The 21,640-nt window shown below is 44.6% G+C and overlaps 1 protein-coding gene across 17 annotated transcripts in view; it reads left to right on the top strand.

The window, feature by feature from the left end:
- RBMS3 (RNA binding motif single stranded interacting protein 3) overlaps window positions 1–21,640 on the top strand; it is a gene marked incomplete at its 3' end in the record, with an annotated part of 1,316,912 nt that overhangs the window by 652,538 nt on the left and 642,734 nt on the right. For 2 of the 17 annotated variants that reach the window (XM_084751858.1, XM_084751861.1), the window contains exon 1: window positions 94–882. The exons of 9 other annotated variants lie outside the window; for them this stretch is intronic. In XM_084751858.1, coding sequence (XP_084607984.1) covers window positions 808–882 — 75 coding nt within the window. In that variant the 5' untranslated portion in view covers window positions 94–807. Of the gene's footprint in view, window positions 1–77; window positions 944–21,640 lie in introns of those variants that run through there. 6 more of the 17 variants (XM_084751860.1, XM_084751863.1, XM_084751859.1 and 3 more) reach the window with 6 other exon arrangements.

The raw sequence follows: 21,640 nt of genomic DNA on the forward strand, positions 1-21,640 counted from the left end.
CAGCCTTCTGGACTGCGTGCGCGGCTCCCTGGAGAGCCTCTCTCAGTTCCACCCACTGGCTGGAAGGGGGGGAAGTGGATGAGAGGGGCAAGGCCAGCCGGAACACACCATGTCACTCTGGGAAGCAGGCAGCAGCAACTAAGCCTGCAAGGGTTTCTTTTTCTTTTCTTTATTTTTTTTCTTTTTCTTTTTTTTCCCCCTAGTTTTTTCCTTTCTCTTCTTTTTTTTTCTTTTTGCTCATTGTTTCTTTTTCCTTTTATTAAAATTTCTTTTTCCATGGTGAGAAAGAGACACACGAGAGACCGAAAGCTGTATTGCAAGGGTTCCGAGTTGTGCTAAAGGATTTTTTTTTTCTTTCTTTCTTTTTTTTTTTTTTCCTCCTTCTTCGCCTTTACAAGCGCCTGCGATTGACACCACTAGAGACAGGCTGGTTAACCGAGCAAACTGCTTCACCTGGACTGGACCGGGCAGCTGGGAGGAACCAACCGGGCAGGCAAGAATTGAGGAAGCTGTCTGGGGGTTTCCTCTACGGATCTCAACCCCCCTGCCCCGTCTGCTTTTTCTTTCTGTTTTTCTTTTTCCTCTCTCTTTTCTTTTGGTTCTTTTGTTTCGCTTTGCTTTGGTTTTTTTTTGGTTGTTTTAAATTCCTTACGGTGTTGGAACTAGTGAGCGGTGGAGTCTCAGAAGCGTCAGCAGTCACCCAGACTGCCGAGGACAGTGGGTTAAGAGTAAGAAGAAGCAGCTCGCCTGGGGCATCATATACCCTGCTATTCAGTTTCCTGCCTCGGAGATAAAGCTCCCAGCTACATGGGCAAACGCCTGGATCAGCCACAAATGTACCCTCAGTACACGTACTACTGCCCTCAGTACCTTCAAACCAAGGTATGGCTGGACCCGCGGGCTTCGGAAGGCAGCGTGGTGTCTGGCGCTCCTCAGGGGCACGGCAAGTGGACCCTTCTTCCCTCACCCTTGGCCCCGGGGGGGGGGTCCCCCCATCCCCTCGGAGTACCTCTTTCAAATTACTAACCGTATGAATGGAGTTAACAAGGCAGAGGGAGAAGGGAAAGGAAGCTCGGGAGTGGAGCTTTCCCTTTAAAGACCAGGCACTTTCAATCGAGTGTTCTTTTGTTATTTAGCGGGCAGAAATGCTAGGGAGAGACGGTTAAAGTCTTTTGCAGGTGAGCAGGGATTTTTTAGAAAGGAGGTCCCAGCGAGGTTCTCAGGGACTAGAATACCATTTCAGGGGAGCTTTTCGAGTGAGCCTTTCTTTGTGTATGAATCTCAAAGATTTGGGTAGCCTCCCCTCTGCCTTTCTCCCTTCCTTACAGAAAACACTCCGAGGTGGGGGGGGGCACTCAAACTTTTCGTGGCCTAGTACAGCATGAACGAAGGGCACGGGGAGGGGTCAGGGCACCCAACAAAGTCTTCTAGAGTTTGTTGAGTGTATTTTTTCTTCTTCTTCTTCTTTGCCTGTCTTTATTTTATATAGAGGATAACTGAGATGCTACAGGCTAAAAGCTTAGGGTCTTTACTTTTGGCCTGGCTCCCACCCCTACCCCCCTTAGCTACCGCCCCTCCGCAGGAAGTCTGGGTCTGTAACAGGCATGGAATATAACGGATAATAATTGGACTTGAATTGGTTAAAGACTTTGGGCTTTGTGTGAGCATGTGCGTAAGTGATCATTAGGGGCCCGGAGGCAAGCCCACAAAGCTGAGCAGGGGGCAGTGCCCACCCTCAACTTTTATCCTGCAGTTAAAAACATGAACGATGGTTAGGTGAGAAATTAATGCTCCAACTTGTCAATTCGATTGGGATTGATATGGAGACGGGGTACATTGTTTGTGCAGTAATCACCTCAAGTATATGGGTAGTCTGATTTCATACTGCATTAACCCTACCTCTCCATCTTCTTAATAACTATACATGCACGAGCAAGCAAGGCATGCCCGAGGAATATGTGCTGTCACTGGGCTTCCTGGAATGATCAGGGTTTGGTTAATTCATGCTAAGGTTATCTGCCACTTATTCCGTCTCATCAGTCAATGCCCATTTGATAACCAACGTGGACACAGCCTCTCAAGATTGCATTCAAAGCTGGTGTTTCTTTTTCCTTTTTCTTTCCACCCCCCCCCCCCCATCCCCGGATTGCTCCTATGCTCTTCCCTGCCCCTCCAAGGTCAACTCACAACATTGCCTTTTGCCTTTGTGCCCCTTAGTTTGGGCTGTGCTGCTTACACAGACCAGCCCTCCTGCCCTGCCTGTGCCCTGAGTTTTAACTCTTTGGGCAACTTGATGAAGAATGCTGCCTAGTATTCCTTTAGAGAAATGGTCAGCCAAGTTTCAAAAAGAAAAAGAATATTCACAGTATTTTTTCTCCCACCCCCCGCCAAAGAAACAAAAACAGTAAGTTAAAGGGTTGCCTGAAAAATATCAAACATTCCAAGCCTTTTACTCATTTGGCTAAATTTTTCCAAATGTTTCCCAAATCATGCTTTGTGCTGTTCTGGTTTTCTAGAGCTGTACACAACCGCAAGAGAAACTTTTGATTGAAGTGAGTGAAATAGTTGGGGTTTTGTTTTGTTTTTCTTCTAGATTGCTTTTAACCTATTGCGAGCAGGAAATAATGGATGCTGTGTAGAGTTAAAGATACAGGGTGCTCGGTGAGCCACCCTAGGAGAGGGAGGGAGGGAGGGAGGGAGGGAGGGAGGGAGGGAGGGGGAGACAGAGAGAAGTGGGGATGAAGAAAGAGTACAGTAGTGGTGAGAAGAGTGGAGCCTGGAGAAAACTGAGAGAGGTTTTTTTTTTTTAAAGTCTGTTTGGAGTCCTGTGTGGCTTTAGTGCCCCATGGACCCTGGCAGTGTCTCTGTGTCTTGTTACTTTCCAGCCAGCCAAAGCCATCAGCTTCTGGAACATTTTAAAGAAGTTAGCCCCATTAGGTACCCTAAGCTGATATTTGGGTGATCACATCAGGGCTAGGGGGAACGTAAGACCAGCTCCTTAGGCTTTCCCGGTAGCTTGTATTGCTCGCATTGATCATTGTAGCGTTTCAGCATGGCAGTGTAGTTGTCATGGATTGTTTTGGTGCCCCTGGAATTGCAGACATTAATGACATCCCAGGAAGCCGAAGATGTGAAATGTTGGATCAGATGAGTATCAGTGTGTACTTCTATCTGAGCCTGCGGGGACTTTCTAACTTCTGAGTTAGTGCACATACACCAAGGGAGCAAGGCCAGAGCGCGGAGGGCACTAGAGCACGGTTCCTGCGTGACCTTCGCCCTTTTCACACACACCTATCTCCGAGCAGAATTCATAGTCACTTAAAAGGAAGGGTGCTGTGTTTATATTTATTTGATGAGGCTAGATAGAATCCACGGAAATCCACTGCTGTGGCCTCGCTCTCTAGTTTAACTCAAGTTTATTGTCACGGCTGATGGGAACCACGGTCATATATAAAGAATTCTTATTTTTGATAAAAATAAAATCCTACGGTTGATCAAAACCGCTTCTCAGGGGCATCAGACGTTAGAGGGTTGCCTAAAGTTGAGTATTTTTCCTAATATACAAGAGGTGTGTGGGGGTGTGGGGAGGGGGAGGGAGGAAAGGAGAGAATGGGGGGGAGGGGAGGGGGAAGGCTCAGATTTTTAAAGAATCAATAACAACGTTTAGTATACTTTTCAGAAAATGTAAAGCAAACAAAAACAAAACCCTGGGCTCTGGCTTCATATTTAGAGAAATGCTAGACACAAGTTCTAATTTCTTGTGCGAAAACAACATGAAACTAATTTTCTAAAAAAAAAAAATCGAGGCACAGATCTTCCATTTCCTCAAGTGCTGTTGCAGTTTAGGGAGACGGTGACATTTTCCCGCTTTCTTTCTTCTCGTTTTCCCCATTATGTGAGAACCTAACTTCCTGCTTTGTTTAATAAAACAAAAAATAGAAATTGGCTATTTCTGTTTCATCTTCTCGAATAATTTTCCAGAGGCTTAAAATGCTTTATGGGAGACAAAGCATACATGTAGCCTAAATAATATGTTAACTCTTAAATGGCACCGAGTGTATGGAGTGACATGGCTCAGGTGGCGTGAACACTCAGCACTCGGCTGTAGCTATAACTTGTAGCAATGCAGCTATTCTTTGCTCGTGCCTCTAAATGCTCTGGTTCTGTTTTCAGACTGAGAGGTCTTCTGGTTGTTTGTTCGTGTTTTCTTGCTACAGAAGACAACCTTAAGGAGAAGCCTTGCTTTTGTTCACAGCAGTATGTAAAAACGTAATGGCAGGCTATAACATTTAAGCAAGTGACGTGGCTTGATTTGTTTTTTTTTTTTTTTTTTAGTTTTTCATAGTAAACTGCTACTTGGGATGGTGTGGAGCTCAATGCACAGCTCCGGAGAAGAGAAATCTGAAAATGGTGCACTATCTTACTGGCAAACAAAACCACAGTTGACTTTTGCAAGCACACAGCCTTCAAGAATTCAGAAAATTCACTGTTAGTGTTGGGGTCTGAGACTCTAGGTACATTTACTGTGACTCCAAGGCACTTTGAGTCGGGGGGGCAGGGGGTGAGGTTTCTTAAAAACAACAACAATAAACCACCAAACAGACAGCAAACTAGTAGAAAGAGGGAAGCTAGGGAAGGTTGCTCTGCTTGCTCACAGATTGGTGAACTGGCATTCCTGAGTCCTGGGGCTGAGAAATAGATATTTCTCTCATATGTGATATTTGGGAAACTTTAGTCATGATCCTCAAACTTCAGAAAGAACCCCCAGCAGGTGTCTCCTTTCTTGCTTGTTTTGTGACCTTCAGGGCTCATAGGCTTCCTCTACCAGCCCAGTAATCAGAACCGTGTTCCCCGTCTGTCCACTTAGTTTCCCCAGAAAATCTGGAAGGAGGGCTTCAGACTAAGAGGCCCCTCCTGTGCTCCCCTGGCTGCTGGCACTTAGATGACATTTGAAGCCTTTCCTGGTGCCATATCAGAAATGGGTCTCACCCACTTTGCACTGACTTCAGCTTGAACCGCTACCACCACCATTTGCAGCCCAGCCAGCTGCCTCCCACTGAGTGTCTAGCAGGGGCAATACTGGTTGTGTCATAGAAAGAGAATATACTTGAAAAAGGAAGGACGAGGGGTTGGCAGAGAAAGGGGCTTCTAGAGGGCAAAGGGTACTTTTGAATCTGTGGACATTCCAATTCTTCAAAAGCACAGTCACCCCTCACACAGTTGTCATGCAGGCACAGGACCTCAATCCTTCAGGAGGGAGGCTGGCTGGGATTTCTGAGTGCGTCCTGCCTGGTCTTTGCACTGATAGCTAGTCTTGGTAACCTGCCAGTTGTTGGAAAACAGCCCTGAAAGCTCCCAGGTTCTGTTTTCCTTTGAAAGCTTGAAACATACAAAACCGTTCTTTCATTTTAAACAAACAAACAAACAAACAAACAACAGCAATCTCGCAACCATGGGATATTTAGGTAGCATTCCGCATATTTTCCTTTGCTCAGCGGTAGGGATGTAGGGGGTACCATGAGAGTGTGATAACTCTTGTTTGCCCTTATTTTCAAGTGTGCAGAATGTTAATTTGTTTTAAGTAAGAGAAAACACAGCTACAAGGAGTTGCCCTCTGCATCGAGTTCTTCACTCCTGCAGGTCTTTAGGCTCAGTGGATAGGGGAGCAGCCTGTGCGCGGGGCGGGGGGGGGGGCTTGCTCTCTCGTCTAGAATGTGGTTTTATCTCCTACAACGTCTTCTTAAGCAGAGGTCAGATTGCTCAGAAACTTCCTGTTTTCTCTGGAATCAGAACTTAGAGAAAGCACTATCTACATTTCTTTAACGGTACTTCCTGGGGCATTTTCCTTTCATTTTCTCCCCGTTCACAAAAGAAATAACAGAATTACACAACAGAAGGTCTTTTACATGTTTGGGAGCTGGGGACAGGGACACTTTGCAGGGAGAGGCACAAAAGAGGGAAAGGGTGTGTGCATGTGTGCAGCAAGTTCATCTGGGTTCCTTTTGGCTTCAGGAATTCCGGAAGGCTTATCTTTGCACTACTGTGATTTGCACAAGTCCCCTATGACGCTATCAGTACTTTTGACGGATAGGGGTTCACTTGTGATGTGTTCCTGCCAGATTTGAAGCCCATCCGTCTTTTTCTTTCAAAAGAAACTTTTTTTTTTAATGTCGAACTTTTTATTCAGAGTAAATGGTGGGTGTTTGTCCGCAATTGGCTTCAAGTAGTACATTGAAATGGTTTTGTAACAGTCTCACACACCACAGCTGTATGTGATTAACTGGTGTAATATCCGAAGCGTGAGAGAAGAGGCACTTTTATGTTATAGTTGTTGTGAAGCCAGAGTACAGATGGGCTGAGGGGAGAGCCACCGGGAATGCGCCCATGTGTAGGGATGTGTCTTCAGGATGTGCGTTACTATTTTTCGCTGTAGTGGGAAAACATTGAACTGTTTTGGCTGTGCTTTAAAAATATTTTTTTCTGGAAATGAAAGCAGATGGATATTAACAATTGTTTTTAAAAAAATATGCATGTGTGTGCCGTATGACGGACATTAATTAGAAAACGTACACCTACTTAATGGGACTGACAGACATGCAAAAGCAAATCTCGGAATGACCCTCAAAACACAAATTCAAAAGCAAACTTCACATTCTTTCTTGATATTATAAGTAATATTTTCATATCTTTCTTCTAATTTATTCTTTTGATACTTTAATCTTTGGAATTCTTGTTAGAAAATCTCTAGGGCACTTAGTTCTAAAGAAAACATTGGCGTATCATTGGCTTCCCCACTTTAGAGATAACAAATAGGGAAACAGTGTACTCGTTTTGGAAGATAGTGGGAAACGCAGTGGATGGCTTTGTTAGGACCATGGCATTCTCCTTGAGGATGTCAAACACTGTGAAGTGACATGCAAGGCCATGTGATTTGCCTCTGTTTCCGTAAGGTGATGTCGTCCGATAAATGTCTGGGTTCTGTGGGTTCTTTGTGGTATTTTGGGGGTAACGTTAGTTCCCTAGGGATCACATATCTATAGGATTAATGCTAAGCCACCAGGCTGGGGAGATGGCTCAGTGGGTAAAGCACTTACTCTTCAAGCCTGAGGATCCACCTTCAGATCCTCAGACCCATGGGGAGGCTGACTGTGTGAGTGTCCTATGTGGGAGACTCCAGGAGCTTGCAGCCGAGCCAGCCTAAGTGGCGCTGTGGCAAGGAGACCCAGTCTCAAAAGAGGCAGAAGGTAAAGATGGGCATCCAGGGTTGTCCTCTGACCTCTAGACACCTAGAGTCTCACACATGAAATACACACAGACACATGCACACACACACACAAATGATAATACAAATAATCTATAGTCTATAATAATTAATACACAATAAACTATAATAAATAAACGTAAGATGATTGTTAGTGTTTTTTTTTTAGGGACTTGACAGTGTCTATAGAATTGCATATTTGGTTTCAGAGTTTAGATTTTAGACATTCAAAAAAAGAATGAAAAAAAGACAAAAATGGTTCAGAGGTGAGCTGACTTTTGCTTCCTTTTGAGTTTTCAAGTTGCTATTGGCAGAGAATTTGTACACAACTTTGGGTTTTTTTTTTTTTTGCTTATTTTTCCTTCATGTTTATTAATCATTAAATACATACTCTTCAGAATCAGATATATTAATATAACTTTGCAGTTTGATATTTGGATCTCTTACACAAACCAGGCATGAAGAGAATGGATGTCAATGCGATGTGGGTTCTTTTTCAGTTCAGCATCCTCTGGTCCACCTGCTGGGGCACTGGCTTGTTGATCAGCTTTGTTCTCCCTGCCCGCTGCTTGCTTTAACATTTGGGAATCCTCTTTGGAGACATCTGGGTCTTCATTGCTGCTCTGTTGGCACTGGGAGGCAACCTATAGTTGGCTCCCATGAATTTTTGTCTGGTTCTATGATGCTTCCTAAAGAGCAGTCAAATGCTGCTTTGCAGACTCTGGGGGCTCGGCAAGTGTAGCTGTGACCTCCCCCATCTGAATCCTAAACACTGAGAGGACCACCTCCATCACTTGGGACTGGGAGAAGGGAGGTGGGACAAAACGACAGGCATCATCTCATCGTTCCTATGACAGGCTTCTCTTCTGAGTGGTCCAGCTGGTGCTTACCCAAGGCTCGGCAGTGAGCGTGTCGCCTTCCGTTCCCATAGCTTCCTCTCTGTAGATGGCAGAGGAGCACATGGGTATGTGCAAGTAAGAAAGCTAGACTGCTGGGGAAAATATTAAGTGCTCTTCATTCATAAATAGATGTGGGAACTAAAGTGAACGTAGAAACAACCATTGGTACGTGAAATTGTATTTTGAATGGGGTTTTCAAAATGTGCAAATCCCTGAGTCTAAGAACAGGAGCCTTGGAAATGAGAACAAAATACTATAGTTACTTAGAGCCTGACATTATAGGGGAAAACCAGTAACACCTCAAAGACATGTCAACCTAGTGAGTAACATTTGAGAATCCGTTCTGCAGACAGCTGAGTCTTGTCTTTCTTTTTCTTACTGGAGACCATTCTTTCCCCAGCACTCCACTGAGCTGAATTAATAAGACAAAAATATTATATATTGACCCCTTATAAATAATTTTCCATTTAATCTTTGGCAGCCATGTGTTACTTTTGCATGATTTAGCACATGAACTATTATTATTATTTTTAATGATTGCGTGTTTACATTTGGAGCAGGAGGAAGGGAACACAGCATTAGGGAAAGATTAGGCCATTGCTTTGGCCCAGCATCCTACTTTATCCACTTGCTAGAGTTAAATTTCCTTTCCCAGTTCAGAATTAAGACCTTGCCACTAGGGCTGGCAGGATGGCTCAGGGCATAGAAGAGCAATGCAAGGTTTTAAACCTGGCTACCTGGGTTTAGTGGCCAGGTCCCACAGTAGCAGGAGGCAAATGAGCCCCCAAAGTTGTGCTCTAACCTACCTCCCCTCAGGTCCTGTGGTGTGCACACACCTGGGCTTGTACATACCAACCAGACACCCTGCAATTGTGCCCAGTAGGAAAAGGATTTGAAGTTTCCCTTGCTGTGAACTGTGCTTGCTTAACTTACTTGCGCTGACTATTTCCACAGTGGAGTTAGATCATCTGCAGAGTGCAGCGAGGACTCTTGAGGAGCCATCTTCCTATTTCTTAAAAATGTATCTATTTTTATTTATGCAAATATGTGTGACCCGGAGTGAGTCTTCACGCAAGATGTGCATTCATAGAGAAATGGAGTTTCAGAAGCCTGTGAGCTGCCATGAGGGTGCTGGGAACTGAACCTGGGTCCTCTGCAAGAGCAGCCAGTGTGCTCTTAACCCCTGAGCTATCTCCAGCTTCCATCTTACTATTTTATATTGACAATTTGTAGTCTACTTGGCAAAATCAGTTTTGCTGGCTGAGGAAAATTCAGCGAGGAATTAATGGGAAACACGACAGTGGGTACATGATTTTTAAAAACCAGAGGAAACATCATAAATGATTTTTTTCATATTGATAAGTCATATTTGATGATACTGCTCATGCATGTAAACTCCCATGTCGCATCTTGAAAATTTACCCAACACATAAGTAGACAATAGTATCCTGAATGTGACTTAGAGCCAATGTGTTTTACACTTGATCAGATTCCCTTTTCAACCATCCAATAGCTTTGAGTAGATGAATTTGGAGGAGTGAGTAAGACGTTTGGGCTGGTTTGTGGTACATCATTTGTTGACAGTTCAGTTTACCTCCATATTTATGAGAATATCAAAAGATGGTTTTCAGGAAGCCAGCTCTTACAAGACTCCATATGATATAATTATGAATTTCTGGTATCAAGCTTCTTCTTTAGAATGAGAAAAACACACATTCTTGCATTAGAAGGTTGCTCTTTTGAGAATTGTGGCAATCCCACTGTTGATTTTGTTTTGGACTTTCGGCCCCTAGGATCTTGTCTGATGCTAAGCATACCAGTTTCTGGTTCCATCTTAGCTTTAGAATATTGTATTTTTAAATTAACTATGAAATTCTGAGAGGAACATTCTAATAATATGCTTTCATTATTGAAAGAGGTTTTGGCCCTTTTACTTCCTAAACACTTTGACCGCAAACAAACCTGTCTGGTTTATGCAGTCTTGTTAAGTTGAGCTCCCCCTTTTGAACACAGCATTCTTGTAAAGTTAGGAAAAAAGTTAGCTGCCAATTGTTTTGGGGCTCCAAGATTATCAGACTAAATGCAATGATAAACAGAATGAACCAAGGTCTATGTTTGCTTTACAGTTCCATTTTAGGAGTTTTAGAGTGTGTGTGTGCATGTGTGTGTGTGCATGTGTGTGTGTGTGTGTGTGCATGTGTGTGTGTGTGTGTGTGTGTGACAGTATTTTGGTGGGTGGCCTTGGCTTCTGTTTGTTGTAGCCTTTGGGCTTTCAAGAGGTCTCTGTATGAGACGCACATGGTGAAACAGCACAGCATATTGGGAAATCTCCTTGACAGTCTTTGGCTGACCAATCTTGAGAGTGGACACATTGGATTGACCTGTAGCAGCTAGAAAGACCTGGAAGGTCCAGGTCTCAGTGACAGCTTCATCAAATTCATTGTGTGATGCTTTTCCTATTGGGTGATTTTTTTTTTAAAAAAGAGTCTTCTCAAAATAGAGTTTTGCTTTGTTTTTTCACGTGTCAGAATTGCCAGTTGCTTCAGTTCCAACAGTTTCCATGGTTTCTTCACCTTGGGGGAAATTTGCTTGGCATGCAGAATCCACATGAGATCATGTGTCCCCATGTCTGTACATTTCATCCAGACCCGTCATTGCTTTCACTGAGTAGACAAGGCCGCCTGGGGATCCTGATCCGACGCTGCTGCTGCGATGATGCTTCCTTCTGGTCTTTGTAGATCTTCGTTGCTTTTTGTTTTAGCAATAGGGAGAGGGTCTGGCTCTGTACCAGCTCACAGTCTTCCTGCCTGGGGCTCCTGTGGTGGCGTGATGGGGCTCTAGGTGTGTGCATATCACCCTGCCCACCTCACTTTCAGCATGCGTCTCAATGCTGTAAAATTATTAAAACCTCAGTGAGATGTGGCCATTCCATCCCATTTAGTCAGGTGACGATTTTCTCCCTTTGTCCCTCCTTTTTCCCTCCATCCCTCCCCCTTTCCTTTTTTTTCTTTCTCTCTTCTTTAATCTTTCTCTTTTTTATCTTCCTCTCCCCCCTCTATTTCTTTCTTTCTTTCCTCTCTCTAGTGCCATAAATATGCTCAAACCTCTATATTTCACTTCTTCCCTTACTCGTAGTGGGAAAGTTCTTCCACAATTTCCCTACATACACTATAGCTACTTTTCTCGTTGCCGTGGGATAACACCTAATAAAAGGGAAAAATGTGCTTGTCCTATCTCACCTCACAGTTGAAGAAGAGATATAGTCCAACAAAGCCAGAAAAGCATGACTCTAGGATCCTATGACTGGCCGTGTCACAGCCAGGACTGAGAGAGAGTGAAGGAGAGTTAGAGGTAGATGAGAAAAGCAAAGGCAGGCTCGCTGAGACGGCAGGCAGGCTCTTCTTCCTGGAAGACACTGCAAGGAAGCCATGGCGGTAGACATATAGACAGGATCAATAAGGGCAAAGAGAAGCCCCAAGGGGCCCTATAGAATATCGGAGCCTATGGCTGCTGTCACCCCAGTGGATGCTCTCTGTTCCCACAATGGACAAAACTTTTTTTTTCTCCTCCTTCTGTGCATCTTGCTGCTGTCTTTTCTTGTTCTTCAGTTCTTTGTTAGTGGTGGGGAATGAACCTAGCAATTGCCTATACAATGGTGGACAGCCCCTATTTCAAGAGGACAGGAAATGGAGTCTGGCTATAAAAACTTGAAAGCCCACCCCCTACTGAGCCACTTCCTCCAGGGAGGCTCCACCTCTTAAAGGTTCCACAATTTCCCAAACAGCGCCACCAGCTGGGGAGCATGTGTTCAGACACAGGAGCCCATAGCAGGTGTGGGGTGGGGGCTGGGTTGGGAGCATTTCACTCTCAAACCATGGCACCTGACTTGGGGTTTTAACTTAAAAACATGTATTATATTATTTGTGTGTGTGTGTGTGTGTGTGTGTGTGTGTGTGTGTGTGTGTGTGTGTGTGTGTGTGTGTGTGTGTGTGTTGGAGTAGGGTGCTATGCCGGGTTCAGTTCAGAGCATAACTTTCAAGGGTAGGTTCTCTCCTCCCACTCTGGGTTCCTAGCACCCAACTCAGGCAGTCAGTCTTGTGGGATAATGTTTTTACCTGCTGACCTGTCTTGTAGGCTCGCAGCTGCTCTTTTAGATAGGACGTTTAGCTACACCCAGATCTTCCTGTGCATGGTCAATGAATCATTTTTTTATAATCTCTTCCATACATAGAATGCAAATCATACTCTCCTAAAACAGTTATTGCCTATTTTTGGTGCCCCTCACTTTCTCTGTAGCTGAATGGTGACAGAAATGGAGAGGGGCAAAGCGTTCCTAGGGAGTTGTGAATCTGTTCCCTCCAGCCTGTGGGTGGCACACAGAGGTGGCTCTTACCAAACTGACAGGGACTGATATTTTCCACTTCCATCACAGGAATCACATTTTCTCATGCTTTGAGACACACTGTCAGCGCGTCGTAAAGGTTATGTATCTGCCCTCTTCCCTGTGTTACTCTTGATAGCATCTTTCCAGACTCCTACTGATTGATTCATGCTAATTAACCCCTCATGATTTCATAACATGAATTTGTCCTGTGGAGAGCAGTGATGTTCAAAGCACTTTGTCACATGGCTGCCTATCACAAGAGGTGAACTGTTTAGTAGCTTTTCCTTCATGGGTGGCTCATGGGAAACCAAGCCAAGGGGACCTGGGAAGTTGGAAGGGGAAGAGCACTGGGTCTCTGGCTACTTGGACTTTTCTGGGAGTCCATAACCATTTTCCATTCCAAAAACAATAAAGAAGAGCTTCTTGGCAAGAGAAAGGCCTTTTACAAGTAGGAGGCCATCTTGAGGCAAAACCTGACATACGTGGAGGAGTCACGGAGCTGAGGTTTTCGGTGTCTGGTGAGGAGAGCAATAAATGCTGGTCCGGACAGTTTATGGTCTGTTTTGTTTTATGGTGTGCTGCAGAGTTTGGTAATGTACATTCTCCTTTCTCCATCCTCCTGAGTGTGTGTGTGTGTATGTGAGTGTGTGTGTGTGTGTGTGTGTGTGTGTGTGTGTGTGTGTGTGTGTGACAGACAGAGCGGGGAGGGGGGGAAGGACCAGGACAATCTTTTTGGTGGTGTTCTGACAGAGTCTCACTAGATCTGGAATTTGCCAAGTGGGCCAGGCTGCCTGCCCAGGGAGGCTCAGAGATCCAACTGTCTCTGTGTCACTAGCACTGGTGTTTTGAGTGCCCAGATCCTTTTTCTGGGTTTTGGAGACTGAGCTCAGATCTTGTTTTTGTGGCAAGTATTTTGCCACTTGAGCCATCTCCAGAGACTTCTGTCATTCACTCTTGTTGTTGTCTTTTTAAAATACTTTATTTTATTTTATTTTATGTACTTTGGTGTGAAGGTGTCAGAGGCCCTGAAACTGAATTTACAGACAGCTCTGAGCTATCATGTGGGTGCTGGGAATTGAACTTGGGTCCTTAGGAAGAGCAGCTAATGCACTTAAAATTTTTAAAAATTTATTATAATTTATTCAGATTATATCCCAAATGTTAGCCCCCACTTGTATCTTCCCATTCCCATCCTCCCTCCCTCTTCTGCCCTATTTCCCTCACCTAGACCTCTCATAGAAGGTGACCTCCTCCTCCACCACAGCCTATCATGTCTCATCCAGAAAGCCTGTTTCCCCTTGCTCTGTGTGGGCCTCCCCACCAAAGGGAAGTGATCAAATCAGGGGCACCAGAGTTTATGTCAGAGGCAGTCCCTGCTCTCCCTACAACCATGGAGAATGAGCTTCCCATTGGCTATATCTGAACAGAGGATCTAGGTTTACTTCATGCATTGGTACAACAGTTTGTGAAGCCCTCCTTGGGTCCAGATCTGCTGGCCTTGATGGACTCCTTGTGGGGCTCCTGAACCCTCTGGGTCCTTCCATCCCCAATTCTTTGATATCACTCTCAACACTCCACCTGGAACGCAGCAGTGAGCCCCAGCACCTGTCCTGATCCCCTGTTGGGTGGAGTCTCTCAGAAGACATCTATATTGGGCTAACATCCAATTATAAGTAGCTATATGCCATGTGCGTCTTTCTGGGCCTGAATTACCTCACTCAGGAGGATCATTTCTAGTTCCATCCATTTGCCTACCAGAATGGCTAAGATTAAAAATTCACATGACAGCACATGCAGGAGAGGATGTGGAGAAAGGAGAATGTTCCTCCATTGCTGGTGGGAGTGCAGACTTGTACAACCACCTTCGAGTTCAACCTGGAGCTTTCTCAGAAAATCAGGAATAGTGCTACCACAAGACCGAGCCATACCACTTCTGAGTATATACCCAAAAGATGCTCCACCATACAACAAGGACATTTGCTGAACTATGTTCATAGCAGCTTTCTTTGTAATATCGAGAATCTGGAAATAGCCTAGATGTCCTTCAACCAAAGAATGGATAAAGAAATTGCTACATTTACACAATGGAATACTACTCAGCTATTAAAAACAAGGAAATTCTGAAATTTGCAGGCAGCTAATGCTCTTAACCACTGAACTATCTCTCTGGCCCCTATTCTGGTTGTTTTGATGGTTTATCACCAGTTCATAGGGAGGACCTATCTACAAGTCCTCCTGAGACTTTCGTTTGTAAAAACTAATGTTTTCCAGAAGGAATCATCAAAGTCAGTTGTTTGGTTTGGTTTGGTTTTGAAATAGGTCTCTGGGCAGTTCTGTGTGTAAATTAGTCATGCAAATCTGTATATGTCCCAGAGTCTAACTGTAAGCAACTCTCACAGTGCTGTTTTGTATAGAACAGATCTGGTTTAGGGGACAGAACAGTGGTGTTAGTTAAAGGCAGCAAGTGTCTAGTGGCACAAAGGTGACACATGGACACTGAGCTATATAGGAACAGTGCTTGAAAGCCATCAGTGTGTCCTGGGATCCAATAGCCAGGTCAACCAAGGGTCTGTGTGTGATGGTGCCTGCTGGGCTCTTTTGCACAAGAATACCTTAGAGGGGGAGAGCCCAGCAAGATGGCACCCAGATCTCAGTGTGTCCCCGAAAGGCTGGCTGGTAGTTTGACTGTTGCCAGTTGCTGCATTCTGCCATGGCCCCTGTACATTCTTCTCTGTCCTTGTTGATCTCAGGACAGTTGTCACCCATGAGCTCACTCTTTGTTTTTTGTCCTGTGAATCCCCTTGACTTGCTGCTTTGCTGTTCTTGGGGTTTTTTTGTTTGGTTGGTTTTGGTTTTTTGATTCTCTAATTTGGCTTCCATCCATTCTTCCTTTCCCTCCCTCCCTCCTTTCAGGTGGGTTTGTCTTCTTTGACTCTCTGCCTTTTGATCTGAGAAACCTTCCTTCTTTTTGTCTTTGAACTTTTGGTTCCTTCCTTCCTGTAGTGTGTGTGTGTGTGTGTGTGTGTGTGTGTGTGTGTGTGTGTGTTTCCCATTTTCCCCAAGGTAGTATGAAATGGGTGTTTGACTTTCTCCTGTTAGTTCTTGGTGGTAAATGTGTCTCTGCTTTTTTGAACATGCCTGGGCTTTTCATGTCTTGGCACATATATGATAGAGGGCCCCTCAGAATTACATCCTGGTTAGTCTGTGAACCCTCTCAGAGCTTGGATCACAAGTTTTGGCATTTGAACATCTCTGTAGGATCTAATGTAACACCTGATATAGACTAAGGTTCTATTGTTTTGTTTTCAGAATGAATTAAACCGTCTTGTTTTGTGCGTCTCATATGTGCCTAACACGATGGTACTATAGTAGTTTTGCAGAATGTTGAAGAGTTCATGGTCCTGTAGAACATGAAATAGCTTCTTTGTATTTTTAAGTAACCGAGAGGATGTATGTGTGCACCTAGAGTGATGAGGCTCAGTGGGTAAGGGCATTGCCCCCAGGCATGACCTAAGCCTAGTCCCTGGAACCAGAGGGTGGACTCCCGAGAGTTCTCTCCCCACATCCACGTGCACGTTGTGGCAGAAGCAAGACAGATGCACACACGCTCACACACTAAATGTGAAGATAAAAAGTGATCAGTTTGACATGGCTTCGAATGGAATTGTTCTAGAGGATGAGAGACCTTCTTCACTTAGGAATACAGGAGAGCAATGGCCCAGAATAATATAGGATTATGTGGGAAGGGTTGTAAGCTTTGTTACAGGTGAATATTGAAACATTAACGTAAATCAAAATGCGATTTTGTGTCCATTGGACTTCTGGTCAGTTTAGCTTCCTTTAAAACGTCGATGAGTTTCTTACTCTGCAGCTGATTGGATTCCTAGCCCCAGGATTCCATGGTTGACATGACTCCGCTGCCTCTCTCTGCTTAAGCTTATATGAGCTATCATCTGCTCCATTAAAACATTTATTGTTGTGTGTCTGTTTGCATGTATGTGTGTACATGTTTCTGTGTGTGTGTGTGTGTGTGTGTGTGTGCGTGTGTATATAAAGGCCACAAACTGCCCTCTGGTCAGTGTCTTCCTCAATCTCTCCTTCCTTTGTTTTTTGAGACAGAGTCTCCCCCTAAACCTGGAGCTCACAGATTGCCTGGAATGGCTGCCCAGCAGAGTTTCTGTTACCACCAATTAGAGTCACAGATGTGCACCACCGTGACTGGCTTTCCACGTGGGTCTTGGGGATCCAAAGTTAGGTCCTCATGCCGTGTGCCACTTACTTACAGACTGAGCCCCTCCTTAGCCTAGTCCCCTCGATTGGGTGAGGAAATGACTGTCCTGAGTGAGTTTGGACAGAAAGGGAGCCCTCACATTTGGCCAAGGAAGAATCTCACATTTCCTCTTGACACCCTCTTGGGACCCAACAGTGGCTCTAGGTTAGCACCGCCACCACACATTGATGTCACATTCCCTCCAGCAGACACCTTCTCATGTTCTGACGTGTCCTCTGTCTGCCACCCATATGCTACGTTGAACGGGAGCATCAGGCAAGGACACTTTTAAACATCACACCTCTTGCAGACCAATATCCATGCACATAAAATACAAATACATCTTTTTAAAAACTCACTTTTACAGAGATGGAGAGATGACTCTGCGGGTAAAGTGCTTGCTGCTAAAACATGAGGACCTGAGTTCAAATCCCCAGATCCCATGTTAAAAGCCAGCCAGTGTGGCGTGAGCCTGTAATCACAAAGCTGTGGAGGTAATGACATGGATTCCTGGGTCTTGCTACCTAGCCAGCCCAATCTAATCAGCCAGGCCCAGGTCCCAGTGAGGACTCCTTTTCTAAAATACGAGGCAGACAGTTCCTGAGGAACAACAACTGAGGCTGACCTGGAGCCTAGCCTCCACCCACACAGAAAATACCAGAACACGCACGCACATACACACACACACACACACACACACACACACACACACACACACACACCCCACAGTCAAAATATTTATACGCAGATGGTGCAAATGTCTCTAAAACTTGACAAACTACCCAAAACACACACACACACAAACACAAACACAGTCAAAATATTTATTCACAGATGAGTTCAAATGTCTCCGAAACTTGACTAACTACCCCCCCATACACCCACACACTCACACACAGAGAGAAAGGGGGGTAGTAAAAGCAGAAGAGTCATCAGTGCACAGCACACTGTAGGAACTGAGTTCAAGAACAAACATATTAACAAGGTCTAGATTTGTTTAATAATTGGAAGTGAAAATCGCGAGGTTATTTCGGTGAAAAGGCACTGAGTATCATCTTGGAGGCCCAGTGGCTGGTTCTGCCACTTGCGTTAGTGTTGTGACCCCAGGATCTCATTTCCCTTATTTATATCTCCCTTTCCTCCGACCCAAAGAACACTCAGCAGATTTGATAAGAAGGCCTTTGGGATCAACATGAGGCCAGTCTTCCTTTGCTTCCGCATTCCTCAAAGACTGCAAATAAATATTGACGTGTGAGGAAGGTGAAATGTAAATTAAGAGTGGTTTTCTCCGGGAAGGTGATCACGGCAGAGGAAGGTAGTAGAAAGGCTCGGATGGCCATGATGCCTGTCCACAGTGCAGCGCGGAAGAGCTTCCGGCGGCTCAGATCGCGGCCTTCCTGCTTGTCTCTGCGGACCACCCCCCCACCCCCCACCCCCGCCCCGCTCTCCAGTCAGCCGGACTGAGACCTGCCTTAGATTTTCTGTCTGTAACCCTATTTCTTACGTGAAACTTTTTGGTGTTGTTGTTTTGTTTTGGAACGCAGCGCAAGTCTCTCTCAGCCCTTTATAGAGAACTCACCCTGCAGTCTAAAATGAATGTATTGGGAAATTGTCTGCCTTTTACATTGCTATATTCCACAATACTTGTACTTTTCTCATTGAAGTTTCCAGGATGCCTTTGTCCCCTGGAGGAGCTGAATGAGAGGGCGGAAGAGGTGTCATTTTCTTGCAGCTGATGCTGAGTGTCAGCTCTTGCTTTCCCAGAGTGAAACCTCGTGTTTAGAGATGTTGTGTGTGAGGCTTGGAGTGTGGTGCTGGGTTTTAATGAGAGTGTTCTCTAAGCCGTTTTTCTCAGCGCCGTCTTCAGCTTCCCAGTGTCCCTTAGACTTCCCTGCATTTCTGTCACTGAATGTTAATTCTACTCTTTTGGTCATCTTCCTCCAGTGACTGTGGCCACACTCACCAAGCTGTCCATGGTTCCAAAGCCTTCTTAGAGGTCGTCAAGAGGAGTGAGCGCCCTAGTAGTATCCAGCAGCTGCTTAATAACTATCGATTAAATGGGCCCTTGCATATAAGAATCTGAACTCCAATGTCGCTCGCTGTGGGGTGCTTTTTGAACACCGCACTTCCGTTCGCTTGCCTTCTGTCTAGCCTACAAGCAGCCAGGGAGGGGCACCTTCCTTCTCCCTGCCTTGCCCCTCAGACCCCATAAGCAACACGGGCTGGACACAGCCACAGGGCGAGTAACTGAGCAGTAAGGAGCAGCCACTTCCGCCCCCTCAGCACCCTTCAACTGAGCTCAGAATCCTCCCTGCGGGGAACGTACCCACACCGTGCTTAGAGCCTCTCTCAAAGTTTTCTTTGTCTTTTTTATTTTCAAAATAACATTTTTCCTTTAGCACTAAGCCATTCATATAAGTCTATGAAAAATTTTAACAGAGTGTTCTCTTTGTGGTACCTGATACCTTTTTTTCCCCTATAAGACTCTTGCTTTTTTTTTTTCCCCTGAATTGCTCATGTATTTATCTTGAAGAGTATTTGTTATCTTGTTAACTAGTTTCTTCCCTCTCAGTGCTGTCCCCATTTATTCTGTACTCTATAACATCAAGGAAGGGTCTCACTTGGTTCAAAACTATGAGTCAGGCAGGGCGGAAACCCTTCCTTAGGTCTATAGCATGTGGGGTGAATATGAGACTAGAGGATTATGGGTAAGCCATGCCCTTCAGACATGGAAAGTTGTGTGAGAAAACAGAGATGGTTTGTGGAACTGAGGGAAGAAATTAAACACCAGATCAAGGAGCAGCTGGAAAGAAATCACACCGGTGTCTGGGCAGGTTGATCCGTGAGACAGGCTGGAAGGCGACACCATGTAAGGGCACTTGGCATGCTGCTCCAGGTGTAGTGGGCACGTAGGGTATCACGGTTAGTGGGACAGAAGAAACGTCAGACGGCCACAGGTCTAGGGTAGATGGGGGAACAGAGTGGTTAATAACAGACTGAACTCTGACCTCAATATCACGTGGATAACCAGAAAACAGGAACGACCGAAATCAGGAGTAAGGAGGTGGCTTTGTTGGTAAAGCGCTTGCAAAGACCTCCGTTCCATCCCCAGAACCTTGGTAAAAACAAAATGGGTGTGCTGAGGTGCTTCTGTAATCCCAGTGACGGAAGGCAGAAGCAAGGGGAATGGTGCTTGAGGACTGACAGCTGAGGCTGTCCTAAGGGCTCTGTACATGTGAACACACACACACACACATTCACGTGTATACACATGCATACACTTGCGGACACATGCATACACACAGATACGCACACTTACACAGAATAATTGATGTGAGCGTAAATGAATGAATGGTGCCTTGACCTTCGCCAGTCTCATTCCAAAACCATAACAATAAACGAAAAGAATGCATGTCTCAAGTCCTTTCTTTTTATTACGAAATTCCTACACTCTTGCCAAAGACATTTTTATAATTTTTTATATTGCAGACAGCAGAGTGATGCTGTAAAAAAAATGTTTACATTATATATGTCAAAGGTTTAATGCTTCAGAGATAAAATAAACTTCTGTAGTTCAGTGACAGGGACAGATAATCCAAAGGACAAAAATCCATAAATAAAGAAGTAGAGATAGTTAACAAGCAATAAAATACATAAGACACTTATTGATTGTGATAACTAAAATATGAGTAAGATATGATTTTACCTACTAAGTTGTTCAAGAGTTAGACTCACACTCACTCACACACACACACTTACACACACTCACACTGTCCACTCCCAGGGCGACATTGCTGGCTGTGTGGATTTGGGGTCTGGGTTTGAAGTAGTATACTATAAATTTCACAAACATTGCCTGCTATACAGCAAGGCAATATCCTTATTTATTTATTTATTTATTTATTTATTTATTTAGCAAAAGGGCTAAAGTAAGACTACCTTCTTATTGCGGTGTTGTTTGAATAAAAAATATCATTAGTGCCATCAATCAGAAAAGGATGAAATGAATTATGTTATGTTTCTACAAAGAGCAGCCACGAAATCGATGCATGTAGATGTATTGACTGACTCGATGCCATATTGCTAATGAAAGGTATGAAGTAGTTTCAGAGTTCTGGCCCTCACCGTAATAGCTGTGTCTGTCTGTTCCATGTTTATGCTCTGTCTTTATTTGTTTCTCTCTGGGAAAAAGAGGCATAGGGATGGATTTTGTCTGGCTCTTAGACGGGGAAGAATTCCTTAAGGTTTTTTAATACGATGTGATGATCATTGCCAAAATTAATGATGACACATTGAGAAAATGCCAGGCTCTAGAAGGAGCTGGGGGGAGCAAGCTACAGCAGGGTGATTGGCTGGGGGAAGAAACATACATAAAAGTTCTTTTTACCTGAGTGTTTTGAGGCACAATGGAGCAGAAAGATAACATGTAGGAAAGCAGGTGTGACCTGGAAACTTGTGTAAGCAGAGTCAGAAAAGTTCCAAGTGTGTGGGAGGGTACACTAGCCAGTGTGAGCATGGCACTGAAGTGTATGGGAATGTGCAATAGCCAGTGAGCATACGATGTCACTAAAGTGTATGGACTGTGCACTAGCCAGTGAGCACACGGCACTAAAGTGTATGGGAATGTGCAATAGCCAGTGTACACATGACACTAAAGTGTGTGGGAGTGTGCAATAGCCAGTGTACACATGACACTAAAGTGTATGGGAGTGTGCAATAGCCAGTGTGCACATGCCATGTGCACTAGCCAGTGTGCACATGACACTAAAGTGTGTGGGAGTGTGCAATGGCCAGTGTGCACATGACACTAAAGTGTGTGGGAGTGT

This window comes from Acomys minous, assembly GCF_964271855.1.
Source record: "Acomys minous genome assembly, chromosome: 13".
In the NCBI taxonomy this organism is placed as follows: domain Eukaryota; kingdom Metazoa; phylum Chordata; class Mammalia; order Rodentia; family Muridae; genus Acomys; species Acomys minous.